We start from the raw sequence: 20,332 nt of genomic DNA on the forward strand, positions 1-20,332 counted from the left end.
CTTTTCTTCACTTGGGGAAAAACAAGGATGTATACAATCCATTATATCTGCAAGCACATTTGTTTAGATTCTTCTATACACCTCTCCCACAGCTTAAAGTAGCTTATGTAAAAATCTATTAAAATAAACCTCTAAAAACACAAACATATAAAAGTGTTAAAACATACCTCAAGGGTTTGTCTGTACTACAACTATTAAATTACACTATCAATAAAACCAAAGTAATGGATGGAGTAGATAAATGACAGGATGTGTAGGCTTTAAATTGGCCTCTGGCTGGTTTTTGTACAATGATTAGCTATGGTATGCCAGAGTATAGTGTTGCATAACTCGTAAGAGCACAGGAAATGTGCTCTTATGCCAACTCACCCCACTATGTAAAGATGGCTCAACAGGCATATGACGTTAGGACAGAGGAGTGAATCAACATGCTTCTAAATTTCTGACATATCTGTTCGCCTGTGGATCCACATGTAAGTTTCACACTTGCCACAGCCTGCCCACTTGCTACCTTCTCAATTCAAACTGCTTATTAAAACTTGCACTTAGCACAATTTCCATTTTATAACTTGTGCCATTTTCTATACATAATCCTAGTTCATCTCATGCATAAGACACTTGACTCTGACTCATGCTGTAGTTCTAGATTAGGGTTTGTCTCCCTGATTTCATTTTCCATGTCTACTACTGACTTGCATTATATGCTTAGTTGCTCTTATTTATTTGTGAACCGCCCAGAGAGCTTTGTGAACCGCCCAGAGAGCTTCGGCTATTGGCCGGTATAGAAATGCCATAAATAATTAAATCAACTTGTCATCTCACCTGGCTGAACTCTCCCTTTCTAGCCTGCTCTTTTCTGCTCAAACTCTTATTCCTGGTTAATTATGAATAAAGTCGGAAATATCTTCTTATCTGATCAATGCTTCTCCAGAAGAAATAGAGTATTAACTTGTCAGGGCTGCACCCCAAAGTAAACATCACATCATATTCAACCAAGCTTTAAACCTCTAAAAAAAAATTGTACAAATTCGTGGAACCAACTAACACACTCACGATATCTACTTTCTTAATCTTCTAGTAACAAAAGTATTAATGTAGTTCAGTCTCTCAAGACATACTTCTTGGCAGGCTTTAATTCTGCTTGCCATGCTCACCATGGCACATGTGCTGCTGCCCTATGGTGAACATTACAAGCCATTCTCCCAACTTTAAACCTCCAGAGATGGGTGGTGACCATCCTGGCAGTTATGGGATCATTCCCACAGTCTCACCAGTTCCAAAGTTGGTAGGAAAGCTGTGAGCTGCTTGACAGCTGTGTGACAACTGGAGAGCCATAGACACACAGGGCTAAACCAGCAAAAAACAAACAAAACCCCGCCACCTTTTTTTTGGCAATTCAGAACAAGAAAGCTGGGCAAGGAGTGATTGGATGCCATTGGTTGAAGAGCATGGAGCCTTCAAGCAGTGGCACTCAACTGGCCACTCTCTCTAATGGCCCTACCCTTAGGAAAGGACAGGAGTGTTGCGTACAACTGCTTAAAGGCTGGGGGGCAGGACAAAGAGAGGACTGGGGAAATGGGCATACCAGCTATCCCCAGCCTTCTTCCTTCTCAGCAAGACAGGCAAAAAAACCTGTCTTGCTAAAATGCAGAGCAGGGGGAGAACAGAGGTGAAAATTGCCTCTGTATTCTTCCTGCCCTGTATAGGATCCCCATCAGCCTCTGAGTTTGTGCCCTTATTGACTTTTACTGGAAGTAATAGTGTTATCAACCTTCTTTCAAAGTATTTAAGAGTGTTAACATAAAGAATTGAATGCACATACTTGGGACTGCTACTATTCACAATACAAATGCAGCATGGCCAAAGCTTGAAAGAAATGTAAGCTTAGACACGAGCATCAATTCTGGGGGGCATAGTATCTGATATACAAGGAAAAGGATGAAGCCTAAAGTTCAGAAACCATGCTGCAATGAATTAGGCCTACTAAGAAAACCCAAGTTTTGAGAAAAATTGCTGATGTGCTCTAAAAAAATGCCAACATTTCCAAGAAATAGAATCTGCTGAATGCACATCGGAGGCAAAATCCTTTCGGCGTAAAAGGATTCCTGGCTGACATTCCAGCCCACACAGAAAATCTAACAAAGGGGCTAATGCCAGGTGTCCAACAGGACTATGGTGATATAGAACTCGCTGACTCCAACTTGCATGTTAACTTTATAATTGCTCAGGGGCATCAGGGCTTTTATTTGTATGGAAATGTGAGGGCTATTTTCGTAGTGTATAAAGTCTGATTTGGAAGCAAAGCTATGATTTTAATAGGATTTAATCTAACTGGCAATTCCACAAATCAACTTGCATTTAAAGGGGTTCTTATGTGGAATTATCTCAAAGGCAGCAGAAAAGCAAAGGGATTAAAAATTCTCCAGATAAGTAGCTTGTCACTAGTACATTTGTCATCTCTATTAGGCTCAAGCAAATGACTCAATTTGGTTTAAGGGCATATATGACAGTGCATGAATAGAAATTACATACACTATACATCCAAAGAGAATAACTACAACACATAGGAAAGAACAGACAATAGTAACTTGTTGTCTTGGTGGCATCAATGAATTTTATCAGATTCATAAAGCAGAAGAAAGCACCTTATTCTTTGTGAGTAGCAAAGAAGCTCTCACACCTTGCAAGGATTTCAGGGCCTGGGAAGTTTGCAAGATTGTCCTAACAACTGTCTTACTAGCTGTAATTTCTTCCAGTGTAACACATGATGCAATCATGTTCTATGTCAAGGACATCATTCCTTGATTTTAAAAATCCCCTGTTTGTTTTCCCCATCTTTCACACCACCTACAATCAATCCATATTCTAGTTTGCAATTGAATGTTCTTGCTCTGGCACTGGGAGTAAAAAATAAAATAGACTTTGTCAGTTCTGGGGAAAGATTATGCAAAGTTCAAATTGCATAGCATTTCTGAAATGCCAGATCAGTTGCATTTAGTTTAAATCTAACTTATGCTAGACATTTACTGGAATATGTATTTTTATCTCAACATTTTTCCAGTAGTAAAAATAACCATCAATAAAACCACTTCAGTCAGTGTCTATCAGCACTTTACAAAGAAACTGTTCACTGGTTCGCATCAAACAAGCATTATCTGAGAACTGTTTCCCCCTGAAACAAATAATGCCATCTGAGTTCGGACAACATGACAAGCCACGCAGGTAATTCGGCTAATGGCACCCAATATGTGCTGCCAATTTAAACAAGCAACTGTGGCTTATTTTGATAGTGTAAAACTGGGCCTATTCTCCAAATTCAGCAGAAGACTTGAAAGGGCCAAACTATATGAGATAATGGAGATCAGTGGTTGATCACCCATTTAAATTTAGGGGTGAGTCAGGATCACAGTGTGAGGCCTACAGTGTGCGAAGTTTACTCCTTCCACCCATGCCATTCCCCCCAATGAAAAATCACACTCCACCCCTGCAGAAACTGCTATGTGCTCCATTAGGGGAAATATATAGGTTCCTCTACACATGTGCGCGCACACACACACACACACACACACACACACACTTTTCTGTCCTCTAGATGACCCAGATTCAATTCTCCTCCCAGCCTTGGCTGCTTTTTACCAACATCTAAAGAGATGGAAGAACCAATCTGGATCTCCATTATCTTGTCTAATTTGGTGCTAAAGCTGCTATATACTGCCATCAATATACTTGTCAGTGCAGTGACCTTTCCTATTCTAATGTTCTCACTATTCCACTAGAGCAAATATGGGGAAACTGACATAATCCTAATAGTATATGACTTTGCTGAAAGCACAGAAGCTAAACTGGGACACTCTTTCTACACATGCATAAAGTCGTGTGAAAAAGAAAGTACACCCTCTTGGAATTGTATGATTTTACATATCAGGACATAATAACAATCATCTGTTCCTTAGCAGGTCTAAAAATTAGGTAAATACAACCTCAGATGAACAACAACACATGGCATATTACACCGTGTCATGATTTATTTAACAGAAATAAAGCCAAAATGGAGAAGCCATGTGTGAAAAAGTAAGTACACCTTATGATTCAATAGCTTGTAGAACCACCTTTAACAGCAATAACTTGAAGTAATCGTTTTATGTATGACTTTATCAGTCTCTCACATTGTTGTGGAGGAATTTTGGCCCACTCTTCTTTACAACGTTGCTTCAGTTCATTGAGGTTTGAGGGCATTTGTTTATGCACAGCTCTCTTAAGGTCCCGCCACAGCATATTTTTTTTTAATTTTATTTAAACATACACATTTACATTATCACAAAAAACATAACATACTACATAATATTGAAATGTTGAATACATAATATCTTATCTAAACAACCTAATCAAAATTAACATACAAGTGCACCCCCCACCTCGGGATCTCATTCCTAATTCCAAAATCTCATACTTTTTTCTGCTGGTGGTTTCCCACTTCCCTTAGAAAACACAAATATTAGGAACTGTTTCCAAATTCCTTCAAAATCATTTGATTTAGCTATACCTCTTCTCCATTTAATATTACATGTCAATTTATCATTAATAGCTATATCCCATACTTCTTTATACCATTCTTCAATAGATTATTCCCCTTGAATCTTCCAGTTCCTAGCTACAATCAATCTTGCTGCAGTCAGCAAATTCGTTATCAATTCCTTGATTTCCTTTTTACATTTTAAATCTTCAAATAGTGACAGTAATACAACTTTTGGTGTTCGTTCTATCTTCATTTCCACAATTTCTTCAATCTCCAAAAACACGATCATCCAAAATTTTTGAACAGAGTTGCATTCCCACCACATATGTAAATACGTTCCTTTACTCCCACAGCCTCTCCAACAGTTTGCTGATTGCTGATTATTTATTTTATTCAATCTAACCGGAGTTAGGTACCACCTCCATATAATTTTAAAATAATTCTCTTTTATTCTTACTGACATATTTCTCAACGCTCTTTGTTTCCATAGTCCCTCCCAGCCCTGTTGTCCTATTTGTACATTCAAATCTGTCTCCCAAACCATTTTGCCTGAATTATCCATCAACCCTTTCTCCACCAGTATTCTATATATTTCACTCATCAACCCTTTTAACACTGTTCTTTTCTCCCTATCATTTTCTTTCTTAACTATTAATTCCTCAAACTTTGTCAATTCTCTACAATCTCAGTTATCTCTTACCCACTTTTTAGTCCACTGTTCTAATTGCCAATAATTTAACCAAGTTAATTTTTTATCTTTAAGGACCTCTTCCATATCCTCTCTTGTATTCATTCCTCTTAACCATTCCCTTAATTTCATTTTATTTTTTTCTATTAAAACTTTACTTAATCTACTCTTTAATTCCTCCGGGAAATTCTTTAACATTATTACTGGTGACAAAGGGGAGCCGCTTGGAAGCAGCTCCCCTTTATATTTACTCCAAATTTCCCAGTGAGACCTCAAAAGCGGGTTATCTATACTTTCTACCCATTTTTTTCCCCTTCCCTAAAAAAAACATTTTCCAAATTAATCTCTATATTACTTGTAGTTTTATCCTCCATCCAATCTAATTCTCCTATTCCTGTAATTGCCTCCACAATATGTCTTAATCTGTTAGCTACATAATATAGTTTAATATTTGGGAGACCCAATCCTCCCTTTTTTTGACTTAAATACCATTTACTTTTATTTACCATCGCTTTCTTATCACCATTACAATAATTATTTATAATACTTTGCCAACTTTTTATCTCTAATTCTGAAATTTTTATTGGTATCATCCTAAACACAAAATTAATCTTTGCTAAAATCTTCATTTTTATTAATGCTATTCTTCTAAACCAGGATAAATTTAATCTTTTATATTTTTCCAATTTTGCTAAAATTTCTTTTTTTAACACATTTAAATTCTCTTTCTCCAAACACTCTAACTTCTGCGTAATTTTTATTCCCAAATATTTAATCTGATTCTTAACTCTCATTTCTCTTCCCTTTTCTTCCCAATCCTTCTCTTCCTTTTTAGTATAATTAAACAACATCATTTCTGATTTGGACCAGCTTATTCTTAACCCAGTAATATCCTCAAATTCTCTCAATTGCTGTTTAATTCTCCCCATCTTTTCTATTGGATTCTTAATAGTTAGCAACGTGTCATCTGCAAACATATTCAGTTTAATTTTTTTCCTACTACCTATTCCTTCAATCACCTCATCTTCTCGTATTGCATTCGCCAATAATTCCATTACCATTACAAACAGGACTGGCGAGAGTGGACATCCTTGCCTTGTCCCTCTGGCTAGTCGTATCTTATCCGTCACACCATCATTCACTACCACTACAGCTGTATTTTGAGAGTACAACTGTTCTATTATAGCTTTAAATTTATTTCCAAATCCCATTTTATTTAAAACCATCTTTAAAGCTTGCCAGCTCAAACAGTCAAAAGCCTTAAAAATATCCAATGCCAAAATTCCAGCTTTAACCTTAGACTTATTTATCACCTGTATTACATTTAAAACTCTTCCCGCCACAGCATTTCAATCGGGTTGAGGTCTGGACTTTGAGTGGGCCATTGCAACACCTTGTTTCTTTTCTTTTTCAGCCATTCTGTTGTAGATTTGCTGGTGTGCTTGGGATCGTTGTCCTGTTGCATGACCCAATTTCGGCCAAGCTTTAGCAGTCGGACAGATGGCCTCACATTTGACTCTAGAATACTTTGGTATACTGAGGAGTTTATGGTCGACTCAATGACTGCAAGGTTCCCAGGTCCTGTGGCTGCAAAACAAGCCCAAATCATCACCCCTCCACCACCGTGCTTGACAGTTGGTATGAGGTGTTTGCGCTGATATGCTGTGATTGGTTTTCGCCAAACGTGGCGCTGTGCATTATGGCCAAACATCTCCACCAGTGTGCTTGGGATCTGTCCAAAGGACATTGTTCCAGAAGTCTTGTGGTTTGTTCAGATGCAACTTTGCAAACGTAAGCCGTGCTGCCATGTTCTTTTTAGAGAGAAGAGGCTTTCTCCTGGCAACCCTTCCAAACAAACCATACTTGTTCAGTCTTTTTCTAATTGTACTGTCATGAACTTTAACATTTAACATGCTCACTGAGGCCTGTAGAGTCTGAGATGTAACTCTTGAGTTTTTTGCAATTTCTCTGAGCATTGCAAAATGCAAAAGTCTGACCTTGGGGTGATTTTGCTGGGACGTCCTCTCCTCGGAAGATTGGCAACAGTCTTGAATGTTTTCCACTTTTGAATCATCTTTCTCACTGTAGAATGATGGACTTTAAATTGTTTGGAAATGGCCTTATAACTCTTCCCAGATTGATCGGCAGCAGCAATTGCTTCTCTAAGATCATTGCTGATGTCTTTCCTCCTTGGCATTGTGTTAACACACACCTGGATGCTCCAGACCAGCAAACTGAAAAAACTTTGGCTTTTATAGAGGTGGTCATACTTGCTGATGACCAGTTAATCACGGGCATTTGATTAGCAGCACCTGTCTGCTACTTAGCATCTTAATTCCTATGGAAGCAGTAAGGGTGTACTTACTTTTTCACACATGGCTTCTCCATTTTGGCTTTATTTCTGTTAAATAAATCATGACACAGTGTAATATGCCATGTGTTGTTGTTCATCTGAGGTTGTATTTACCTAATTTTTAGACCTGCTAAGGAACAGATGATTGTTATTATGTCCTGATATGTAAAATCATACAATTCCAAGGGGGTGTACTTTCTTTTTCACATGACTGTATATATGGAATGCAGTACTAAACCTATGAGAATGCTGCTACAGCTAGCTGTAGTCCAGATCATGTCTAATACCAGTATGTTACAGATGCCAAGGAACACTGACATGTTAATTTTCTCCACAAGAATGCCCTCAATTTAGGGCATTCGCCCATCTTGGCTGGCAATACTCCACCAAAAGCAGCTTATTCTATTAGTGGGTGAGATAATCAATGCCTTCCTAGTGTTTTCAGATCTATAGTCCTTAACCTGTACTCAAAAGAAACCTAACCTCACTGTTGATTTCTCAGGCAGTTATTGCTCTGTCTTCCATATTCCCCTCTTTTACAAAGGTTTGGGAATCTCTTTTCCTGGATCACTGCCAGTCTGGCATTCAACCTCATAAACCACTGCCTTTTTAAAAATCTCTAGTCAGCCAATATTTTTTTTTGAATATTTCACTTGCAAACCAAGACAGCAATCTGGCATGCTATTGAGAGGCTCTGTTAGCAACTGTTTCCTTCCACAGACATTATTTCCATATATCCCTCTGGATCTATAATATGAGATCTACATGACATATAAATTTGAAATCAGGATTCTAATGTGTATATGAATTGAGAAGCAGAGAATTATTTCTAAGACTATGCGGTACCAGCTTTTGGTGCCTTAAAAACTTTTGGAATCATATATCTATGTCTAAAATACCTCAATGAACATACAAGCTAAAAGAAACTAACTTGCCACTAACACAACAGCCAAGTAGTTTCACTTAGGGATTTAATTTTATCAGAAGACATTTCTTAAGCAGCTCTAATTGTGGGATTTGTCAGTTAAGCTCATTTTAAGAGATTAATTGTTTGGCTGCCCAGCAGTTCTCCCTCTTCCCTCTTCATACAATAATGGAAACCTATGTGTATCAACTTCTATCTATAGTTAATAGCCTGATTCTACTATTAAAATTTCTGAATAAACTGGATGCCACGCTCTTTATTTAAATCACCAAAAGAAAAAAAAGAAAAAGCTGAATAAAAGTTTTGTAATTCATCTATTGTATTTCTTCGATTCTGAGATGCACCTTTTTCGCCACATAAACATCTCTAAAAATGGGGTGCGTCTTAGAATCGTGGGTGCAATTATTATTCTTAGAATCAAAGCTTTTTTCTGTTGGTTGTACTGAAATTAGTGTGCGTCTTACAATCGAAGAAATACGGTATTTCTTGAACAAGTGTACAGACAAATTCGTTATGAGACCAATTAAAACATACTGATTTGAAATTAAATACAGCATGTATACTACTAAGGTACATAATCTAAAGCCTCTTCTCTAAACAGGTTTATATTTGTTTAGAGACAAGAAAACAATTGTAAAATTAAGGATTTCTCCTTGGCATTCTGTACATATGCAAAGACACTAACTGTTCAAGCATAAGCATGCTTCATAGGAAGTCAGCCCCACTAAGTTTAATGGGACTGACAGTAAACATGCTTAAGACTACATTGTTATTTGAAAAATAAGTAGCCAATATCGATAGTTATTAAGCAGAATCCCATGAGATAGACGCTAAATGCATATGTCATAATTTGCACAATATAGGTACGGTCTATTATGTCATATTTGCAATGGCTGACATCAAAAGACAGCTATCCTTTTCTCTTATTTCAATCTCTTGCATGGAAAAGAGATTATAAAGGTAAAGTTTAACATGTTTCCATAAATTCATATTTTACTTTGTAAGACACTTAATCCAGAATTTTAAAAATTCCAATTTAAAATCAAAGGATTTTTTTTACAAAATCTATTTTTATCCTTGCTGATAAACATGCCAACAACAATTCAATGACAATACAAAACTTTGACAAAATGCTAGTTAGCAGAACATGAAGAGAGAATCTATAACTGAGAGAACACCTGAGGAGATTACCAATATCCTAACATATGGACACTTTGTAGCATTATGTTGGCAAGACCGTCTGCTGATATAGATGCCAGATGAAGACGCAGCAGGGAACATGTCAAACCACTTCAGTGATAAGCCAGGAAAAAAATTCATTGAGTCACACAAACAGCAAGCATATCTAGCTGTGCTGGCCATGAGAAAAATTCCAAAAAACATTATTAGACAATATGTTTATTAAGCCAATCCAAAGGCACACAAGCTTTTGAGTTCTCTAGAACTCATCATAAGGCTATATAGTAAACAACTACTCCAACTACTAGGTAAATCTACACTATTAAGCTTCAGTTAACTTTTTTTACTTAATCTTAGTTGTTATTATTATTATATTTATTTGTATCCTGCCTTTTGCCCAATACGGGGCCTCAAGGCGGCCAGTATATATGTATATATTATCTCCAGCTTTGTTAATATAAGAACTGTCTAGTTCCTTTTTGCTTCTGTTTTCCACCTACAAAGGAATCTGTGTGTTATACCTAAAGATGTAGACAGATCTGAATAACAGATGGATGTTATATTTGAAAGTCGGGGTTATCAGCCATTGTTTGTTTCTTAATTCCAGCAGCTCTTCGATGCAGTCAAAAACAGTCACAGAACCTTCTCTGGGTATCTACAACCTTCTCCTACATTCCATCTTAAGACTGATTAAAAGCTGGTTTCAATATCAGCCAGCTCCCCTGCTTTTCTTTTTTGCTGATGGGGAGTTCTGGAGAACGCAACAGCCTGCACACTGTTTTGTGACCTATGGGTTGGCCTTATAAAGGTATTGTTCAAATATAGATTTTGGAAGTGTAATCAGCTGTTCGTGATCTGAAAAATAAGCAAAGTTTTAAAACCTTGGCAATTCTAATTAAATATAAATTTAGTTGAATTTTTATTTTAAAATTTATAGTATACTATACAAGAGATTCAGAGAGGATAACAGCACCACAGAACAAAAGACCACAATTGGATCCTTGCCTCAAAAAACTCACAATTTAAAGGTCCTGACAAACCTGGTGGTGCTGAAGTACAGTAAGAATAGCAAAAACCTGATTTAAACAGAAGCAATATCCAGAAGGGCAACTATGTTCACCTGTTGTAACAAAAATGAAGAGCCCTGCTTAAAGACTAAACAAATACCTTATGGCATAAAAGATTCCTCCCAAAAGCATTTCTCAAAAATGCCAAAAGTGATCCGGTTCACATGTTGAAACAACCTATTAACAAACTGTGGATTGTTTAGAAGACAAACAGGAACAAACATTTATGCTGATTCCTGCGTGCACGCTTAGTACCGCTGGGAAAAACAACTTGGGGATGCTTTATCAATGGATTGCTTTTGTGACATCCTGTGAAGAAACGGAGGTAAAAGTTTAACTTTTATGTCCTGTTTCAGCGACTAAAGGACTGAAGAAAAATGTATGCTTTTTACTTGAGGCTTGTGCCTGAGGAGAGTTGCATGATAAATATGGTGTGCTGGCAAATTGCCTTCAGTAGCATAGGCGATCTCCAAGGCCACTTCCATGCCAACGCCTAGCTCTGAGGAAGGGCCCCTTACAATGAGGCATTTGGGCCAGACTCTCTGGAGAGTCATGCTAGCCTCTCTCTCTTGTGACGACAGGCAGAGTCAACCCATCCAATCCTCACTCTGAGGAGCCCCCAAAATGAGGCATCGGATGTGTGACATTCCAGAGAGCTACTATCAGCCACTCTCCCACTGCAACACTTGCCACAGTGGGAAAGTAGCCAGCACAGCTTTCTGGAGCACCAGGCTGGGCCCACAGATTTCTGGCTGGAAATGGAGAGGCACACAGAATCCATTTCCCTTTTGAATTCGCTGTCTGAGCTGAGGGATTCAACCAATCCCATGGAAGAGCCAATCCTGCCAGACAGAAATATCCTTTTGCTATGCAGTCTGTTATCCAAGCTATGGTCCTCCTGCCTGGGGTTTATATAGAGGGGGTGGTGTGGGGGGTGGTGTGCTGTAACTGGGTGCTGAGTTATACTGTATCCTATGCTCTCTTGTGACAATGTAGGGTGTGTACTTGTCAATATGGGGGTTGCTATTCTTAACTGATGGCAGGTCTCAACATATGTGGGGTTGATGTAAAGTCTGGACTGTCAATGAAGGCGTGGCTGCAGTCTGGGGGAGTTTTGCCAATCTAGTTTCACCAGTTGAGGATCCTATTGGTGGCAGAACTCTAGTATAGGATTGCCCCCTTAATATTCAGTTGTTTATACTATTGACCAACAGACATTTAGAACTGGTGATCCCACAAATCATTATAAACTTTATATGATCCATTAACTACTCTGAAAAACATGAACATCTGAAATGCAAGTAAAAGCATAGCAAAACCAATGGTAAATAATTAAATTGGAGCTAAACAATTAAGATCTAGAAGCTACACTGAAGGACATATGTTCTTTTTATTTCTTGTATTTATGCCAAGAATCCTGGCACAATTATCCAGAATCCTTAAAGTTGAATCTTTACACTATCACATTAATCAACTGACAAGTCCAAGCGCACCCTGAATGTAATTCAAAGAAATCCCTACTCCAAAGCCTATGTGGAGAAATCTGTTTAGAGTAAATCTCATTAATCTGATCTCCATTATAAAGGATAGAAATGGCCAACTACAACTGATATAAATATAAAACAATTTAATTAGGGGTGAACCAGCTAATTAGCATTCCTAGTTTCTACATCTTATTACACACTCCACTTTGCTTTTAAATAGTACCCTTCATTTTTTGGACCATAGTTCCACAATCCTACCATTATAGTTGTAATTACAGTGGGCTCAGAGAATAAAGCTCTGGCAGTTTACTTAAATGAATAATTAGAATGAGTTTAAGGAATGAAATAAGATGTAAAAACCAAGTATGTCCCTTTCCTTAATTGCCTAAGAAATTATTTGGGTGACCCAAACACCAGCCATATGCTTAAACAATATACTTTTATTTGCTTTTCAACTTTTATTTGCTTTTCAAGTGTGTTTTTTTAAAAAATACAAGAATATCCTTGTCAATTCTACTTAGTTTCCAAAATGAGTACATGAGGTGTACGAATTTATGCATGGTATGGAGAATGTGGACAGGGAGACATTTTTCTCCATCTCTCAAAATACTAGAACCCAGGGTCATCCCATGAAACTGATTGGTGGGAGATCCAGGACAAATAAAAGGAAGTACTTCTTCACATAGCACATAGTTAAATTATGGAACTCACTACCACAAGATGTGGTGATGGCCATCAATCTGGATGGCTTCAAAAGGGGGTTGAATAAATTCCTGGAGGCAAAGGCTATCAATGGCTACTACCCCTAATGGTTGTGTGCTATCTCCAGTATTCGAGGCAATAAGCCTGTGTGCACCAGTTGCTGGGGAACATGGGTGGGAGGGTGCTGTTTCACCATGTCCTGCTTGTTCATCCTTGGCCAATAGTCAGTTGGCCACTGTGCGAACAGAGTGCTGGACTAGATGGACCCTTGGTCTGATCCAACATGGCACTTAAGTTCTTAAGGTGGCATTTCGGACAAATTCAAATGTAGTCTAGAAAAAGATGTTGGACTTTAAAAATCGAAGTTTATTCCACTACAATGCTCATTTTACCTAAACACTAACTTTGTTCGCATGATCACTGCAGCTCTTTACAGTGCCCTGTGGGCACCATCCTGACCTGTGGCACCTTGTTGTGTCATCCAAACATAGGGACCATGTGTTATATGGTTAGACAACCCATGGTTGTTTAACCCTTGCATAACTCATGGTACCCAGGTTCAGACAACAAGGAAAGCCAAAACCATGGTTTGAATATTTAAAATGGCCACACCACAACCCATCATGGCTTAAATAAGCCACAATGGGCTGTTTGACTATGTGAATTTTTGTTTTAAATTTCCAGAGCTCTTTTTATATTATGGCAGCCTTCCCCAACCTCGGGCCTCCAGTTGTTTTGGACTATAACTTCTACCATTCCCAAGTATTGACCATGCTGGTGGGGTGCTGGTGGGAATTGTTCTAAATATCTGGAAGGTACCAGGTTGAAAAAAAATGTTATGGTGTCCCTTTTTTGGAGTTCAGTGCTAAAGAAGCATTGGTGTGGTTCAGATGTAATGCCAATCCATGGTCTGACATTACATGCATAAGCAGGCAGAAGCTTATGCATGTAAGTCCATATGGTCTCTTTGTTTTGTACACCACAATTTTTTTAACTTAATTCCAGGTTCTTGGCAAACCATGGTTCAACATTGTGGAGATGCCCTACTATCCAGAAGGCTATGTCTGCCTGTCTGTGACACCCCAAGTATGTCTTCCACAGCCTCTCAATTATTTATTCATAAAATATCCAATATTATAGAAAGCAAAATTAAATAAATAACTTTAAATTTTACATTTAAAAATTTCCCAATTCAAGATGTATTTACAATAGCTTAAGATTTTCATATCGCTATCCAGACAGTTTGAGCATAACCCCGAACAAAGAATAGGGTTCTAACTTCTCAATTTACCTGCACATGCAAATAATATTTAACCTTAGAGAGAGCAACTACAAGCTAACTCCCTAGCCATCACTGATCAAATTCAGCTTGCTTTCACCTTGATCAAAGAATGTAGCATGAAAGCACTAATCGGCACAGAAGGAAAGATCCTTTGATTGTCGAAAGTATGCAGTAAAAAATCAGGTTCCAAATTTAAAAAGCTAAATTAAAATTAAAGATAGAGGAAAGAGATGAGGGGAATCATTGATCTGTAGCATTAAAAAGCAAATAACAGTTTACTCTTAAGATGTCTAAACTATACAGTCTTAAAAGAACCTGTGTATTTCACCTAAGGATGGAGACAGCTCCAAGTAAAAGTGGGATTTCTTATTTTAAAAATTGGAGATAAACCATTGTTGGTCTGTTTTTTCATTCCTAGGGACAGTCCTAAATGCAATCTGAAACCATCACAGCACCTAGTAGAACTTTATTTGAATATCAGCAACCTTCTCCTACATTCCATCTTAAGACTGATTAAATGCAGGTACCATGGCATTAGCTTCAGGAAGGCATTTTTCTGTGTTCCCTCATCCTTTGTTACCTAGCCTGATGAAAACAAGTATGGGCCATCTGTGCTTGGACACTTCTAGGGGCAAAGTTTTGACACTTGGCACATGGCATATCCAAGAAGCAAAGGAGTATCTCAGGAGATGGGCTATTGACACCTCTCAACAATTCAGGAAGATAGAAATAAAAAGTGAGAACTGGAAGAAATTTCCTGTCTACTTTAAGCTTGTGTGCATGAAGGATGCTTGAGGCATGACAGATTGGTTGCTATGTAGTGGGGAAGCTAAGCCACTGTAAGGGTACACTGGTTGGTGTGTGTGTTTAAAGTGAGACAGGTACTTTATTCTCAGGCCTTTCACATTTGTATTTTGTCCCATCTTGGAAATTAAGAAATTGCAGCATACAAGAGGAGGAAGGAACCCATGAATCTTAGTCTCATGCAGTTAATAGCAAGCCATGGTTTGTGATTACATATAATCTATTGTCATTAACACAACTTGTTTCTCTGGCTGGGTTCACATGATTGCGTGGGGTAAAAGAAGCCCTGCCGTGCGCCCGCCCATTATTTACTTAATTACCCACACTGCATTATGGGTTGGCATGTCAGACCAGCCCTACAAACCAAAAAAAGCAGTAGGGGTTGTGGAGTGGGTATAAAGCCACCCTCACTGTGCCAGTTTTGGACAACACTATGCTGCAGTGTGGGCAATTGCATAACAACAGGCAGATGCAGGGGCAGGGGAGAAGTCACAATGACTTCTTTCCCCACTGCAATCATGTGAACCCAAATCCTTACACTGTTGCATCTTGTTTTCCTTATTATTAGTTTCAACTGTACTCCTGCTCACTTAAAATGCATTATTTTGTCAAGCTGTACTCAAAAGGCACCTCACTATTCACAAGTAAAGTGCTTTAAATGGGAAAATATGCTATGCAGAAGGGACTGGCAATAATCAAAGCTACAATTTAAGACGTTCAGCAACATACTTGCACCAACCTTCTGACAAGAGAAAGATTTCTTATTCCACAGTTCTTAGGACATCATTTAACATTTCTAGATAGTTGCGAATAACTGAGAAAACAGTTTTGTCACATGGCTACAGTCTGGTCACCCACTATTATCAGGTACAGAAAAGAACACAACGTAACCTATGGTCAGGGTGGTGACAATACCTTGGATAATAGACAATGTAAGCCTTCAAAGGCACATTTCCATTATTTCCCCCTACTCATGCCCTAAGAAACATGAATGGAGTAGCTGGAAGGTGCACAATTTAATTACTTACAAATAAGAACATGAGCTATCTTTTTGGAATAAATTGTTCTCCAATGTTATTTACATAGGGTAGATACAACAAATGAGACTACGAAACTATCTTACCATATTGTAGAATGTTGTTTAAGCCACTGGGATTGGATAAACTAATCAGATCAATAGAATCTGCCTTAAATTCAAAATGGAATTTAACTTATCCAATGAAAGTTACCCAAATTCCATTCATTAAAAGAACTGTATTTCCCACATACACTTGAGTTCTCTCTCAAGAACTCTCTCACACACATACATATATTCTGCTGAAGTCTTTTAGGTTACTAACCTGGTTTTCTTCCTGCACAACTCGATACTGTTCTTTCCAAATAGTTATTTTGGATGCTTCATCTTTCCTCAGGGCTCTTTCCTTCTTCAATTCAGGACTCCAGAATGTCTTGATACTGTTCATGGAGGAACTAAGTTTGCTTTCCTTCACATCTACATCCTTTCGCAGTAGATCATTTTCCCGCAACACTTCCTTGAGCTGTGTCTGCAAGTCCATGATAGTATTGTCCCTAGCCTGGCGCAGTGAATGAGGCACTGTGGATGCCATGCTCACAGGAGGAAGATGATGCTCTCCAAATGCTATAGTATCACTGGCAACTCCACTACTGGCTATGTTAGGGCTACTACCCATAGCAGTCATCCTAACACCATAAGGCAGACGCCCACCAGATCGGCCAAGAGTCATGGTGCTTTTTGGTGTGTCTGCACCCACACTCTCATGGTCACTTAGGTACATAGGACCTGAAGTGGCATAGGCAGCATTTAAGGACTGGATATTTTCCATTGAAAGTGTTTTGCCACTGCCACCCCCAGTACTACTTCCAGAGCTGCCTCCTGTGCTGTTGGTTCGACGATGGCCCAGCCGCGGCGAACGTGGCAGCCTTGGTGAACGCCCAGGACTCTGGCTGCTTGGCTCAATTTTGCCAACTGACCGAGCACTTCCATACATGATTGAATTTGTGATCCAAGTTAACTAGGTAAGGAGGAGTTCCTGTGAGATTTCTTGATAGTTTCTAGTCAACCTAAGGCCAATCACTGTTTATAATAGGTCCAAGCATTCATTTCCAAAGTCATTGTTTCTTGGTGCTGATTATCTGTAACAGAAACAAAGATATCAAATTCCCATTTCTTCAACTCGCCTTCCATTTCCCCCAGTTCCTCTAAAATTATGTGTTTATAACCATTCAAACATGTGAATTGTAAAATATTTCTCTACTACCTCATATTTGATATTTATGTCTCCCCTCAGTTACGCATCAATTCAGAATGCCTCTGCTAAGCTTATTTTATAGCTCTCTATCTTACCTCTCTCCTTATATTCCACTTACAAGCCTATCTATATTGCCCCTCTTGGTTTTCATCTCTTTCACTCCTGTACCCTGTGACTTTTGTCATGCTACCCCCTTTACATTCACATTTAAAAAATAAACCTGTCCAAAACAGCATAGGTATGAAGATCACACACTTTTAAATATTGTGAGAAAAGGCCCCTATTCCTCTCTTGGCAAAAAATATCCAAACCAAGACTGATTTGGACCCATAACCAGGTCAAAACCCAGACTGAAATGGGTCTAGATAATTAGTATCCCTTAAATTTGTCAGCAGTTGCCCTACCACAAGCCTCTCAAGTACTTTCCCCATGAAATAGATGTTCACAACTGGGTAGAAGTTGTCAAATACTATTGGGTCCAGAGTGGGTATTTTCAAGCATGGCCACACTGCTGCCTCCCTAAGGGGAACAGGAATCACCCCTTCACATAAAAATGCATTTTTCACTCCCAGACCTACCCAATCTCTCTAGTTAGCAAGGATCAAGGAGGCAAATGATTGGGTGCATTGCAGCAAAGACTTTCCTACTAGAGCTGCAATAACAACAGCATCATATTTGCTGTAGAGAGAAGCAAGTATGTCCTTAAAATGGGATGCAAAAAGGTCACTGTGGGCCCTTGAGAGGTCTATTCATTGGAGAGAGGTCTATTCATTGGAGAGAGGTCTATTCATTGGAGAGAAAGAGTTAGCAATCTCCAAACCACCCAAAGAGCTTCACTGGCCAGTTACTCAAGGACACAATAGATACAGGAAAATAAGCCATCTTTACTGCTTGCACCACAACATGATAGGCACAATTAGATACTCTAGAGTATGCTTGGTCTTCACTTTCAGTGTTACGCCACTTGTGCTCTAGCCAATGTCTCACCTGCTTCATTTCCACAGTTCCCAGGTACACCAAAGAGCAGACCTGGCACTACAATTCTAGAGAGAACACTCAAACTGCATCAAATTAAAGGCAAGGAAGCAATGTCCTTAATATGAAAAAGGGTTACAAGTGCATGTCTTAGCATCAGCGTCTCCCTTAAATTAGCAGCTAATGGGAAAAGGAGTGTGGAAAGTGTAGAATTTGCAACCTGTCAGCAAGTCAGGGAAAGGTGTGGAATGAAATGCCTGTGGAGGAGGCATGGTGACATACATTTAGGCTGGTAGGATATGGGGACAGATATTCTGGTTTTGCAAGAGAGCTTTCCAGTGCAAAGTAGGACATAGAAAGGGAATGCAGATTATGGAAAGCTAGGAGCTGTAGAAGATATAAAGTATACACATGGGTATACATGTGCCCAATCATACAATTGATCACATGGACATATTCAGAAATGTGTGTGTGTTTACATGTGTCTCACCAAGTGTGGCTGACAGCTGTCAAAGGTGAGAGCAACCTGCAATACATTGAGCAGATGTATTTTCAATTTTTTTCCATCTCAATATCAGACAGCCAGATCAAGGAGAACAGCAGCACCAGAGGAAGAAGAGGAGGAAAAACCCACTGGAGGAAGAGGAGCCCAGTCATGGGCCTAGCCACAGTGAGGAATGGTATAATGTGCCTGGTTTAAGGGTAGGAAAAGGGTGGTGCGGCACATTACAAGTGCTGCGCCACTGCAGAGTACTGCGCCCTCACGGTCAGCTGGGACTCAGACAGACAACAATGGTAAAACACAGACCACCTCAGTGGACATCTTCACAACTGGGGAATAACAACACTGCTCTGAAAACAAGAACTGTGAGTGGCTGGGGAGAAGAATGTGTTGTTCAATACAATACTGTAAGACTGACATAAACCTTCTTTCCCCTCTTACAGTTCACTCTGTCTATAGGAAGCTCCATGAGCTGGAGGAGTAGCAATAGCACCAGTTCCAGCAACGGGGCAGCAAGCTGCAAAACTGGCGAGGGGGAGTGCTGTGGAGGTATTTGTTATAGTTATCTCCTTGTGAATTTAATCCTTTGCCATGAAAAGGATGTCCTTCATTTCACAACAACCCTGCAGGGTAGGCTTGGATGCCTGGCAGAGAGCAGAAGAAGCAGCAGTCTAAACGTCTTAAGGGCACCAATCTGGGAACGCTTCACTAACAGCAGAAACATAAGAAGAGCCCTGATGCTTGATGAGACCGAGGATCCATCTAGACCCGCATTTATTTCCCACAGTGGCCTATCTATCCTTCACACTAGGTTCCCAATGTGGAATGGGGGTAACATACAGTTTATTTATTATTTAAGCATTTTTATCCCACTATTCAGCCAGAAACGGCTCTCATGGCTGCTTACAAAAATATTTCTTGACAGTCCCTGCCCCATAAACAATGTTTTATTGAACTGAAGTCATTAGGTTTGGACTGGCCTAAATAATTTCTTCAGCTTTGATGATTTTCAAGCATATCCTTGGCCATTTACAAAGACATGAGAAGAGCCATACTGAATCAGACCATGGGTCTATCTAGTCTAGCATTCAGCTCACACAGTGTCCAACCTACAAGCCGGACATGAGTGCAACAGCATCCTCCCACCTATATTCTCCAGCAACTGGTGTACGTAGGCCTCTGATACATACATACAGTCATCAGAACTAGCAGTCATTGACCCTATTCAAGCAACACACTAAGCAATGGTGGTTAAGCATTAAACATTATGGCTTAGCGTGTCATGTGAACCATGACTTAGTGTGTTATGTAAACCATTCAAAACCATGGTGGCTACATAACCACAGTTTAAACATGCTCCCTAATCATTTACTGCAAAAGGGTTAGCGACCAAACTGTGGCTTAGCATGTTGTGTGAACAGGCATAATGAAATACTTTTCAGCCATGAATTGTCCAATCCCCTTTTAAAGCCATCGAAATTTGTGGCTATCACTACAACTTGTGGAAGGGAATTCCATACTGAACCTTAGAGGGAAGCATCAAGCAGAATGGAGGGGAGGGAGAACTGAAGGTGGAGGACACAGA

The 20,332-nt window shown here is 39.1% G+C and overlaps 1 protein-coding gene across 3 annotated transcripts in view; it reads right to left on the reverse strand.

The window, feature by feature from the left end:
- The window catches only part of ERC1 (ELKS/RAB6-interacting/CAST family member 1), a 203,268-nt gene that overhangs the window by 176,055 nt on the left and 6,881 nt on the right, over positions 1-20,332 (reverse strand). For all 3 annotated transcript variants that reach the window (XM_063134903.1, XM_063134906.1, XM_063134904.1), the window contains exon 2: positions 16,341-17,154. In XM_063134903.1, the coding sequence (XP_062990973.1) occupies positions 16,341-17,009 (669 nt within the window). In that variant the 5' untranslated portion in view covers positions 17,010-17,154. The remainder of the gene's footprint in view (positions 1-16,340; positions 17,155-20,332) is intronic.

This window comes from Elgaria multicarinata, chromosome 9, assembly GCF_023053635.1.
Source record: "Elgaria multicarinata webbii isolate HBS135686 ecotype San Diego chromosome 9, rElgMul1.1.pri, whole genome shotgun sequence".
NCBI classification, from domain to species: Eukaryota; Metazoa; Chordata; class Lepidosauria; order Squamata; family Anguidae; genus Elgaria; species Elgaria multicarinata.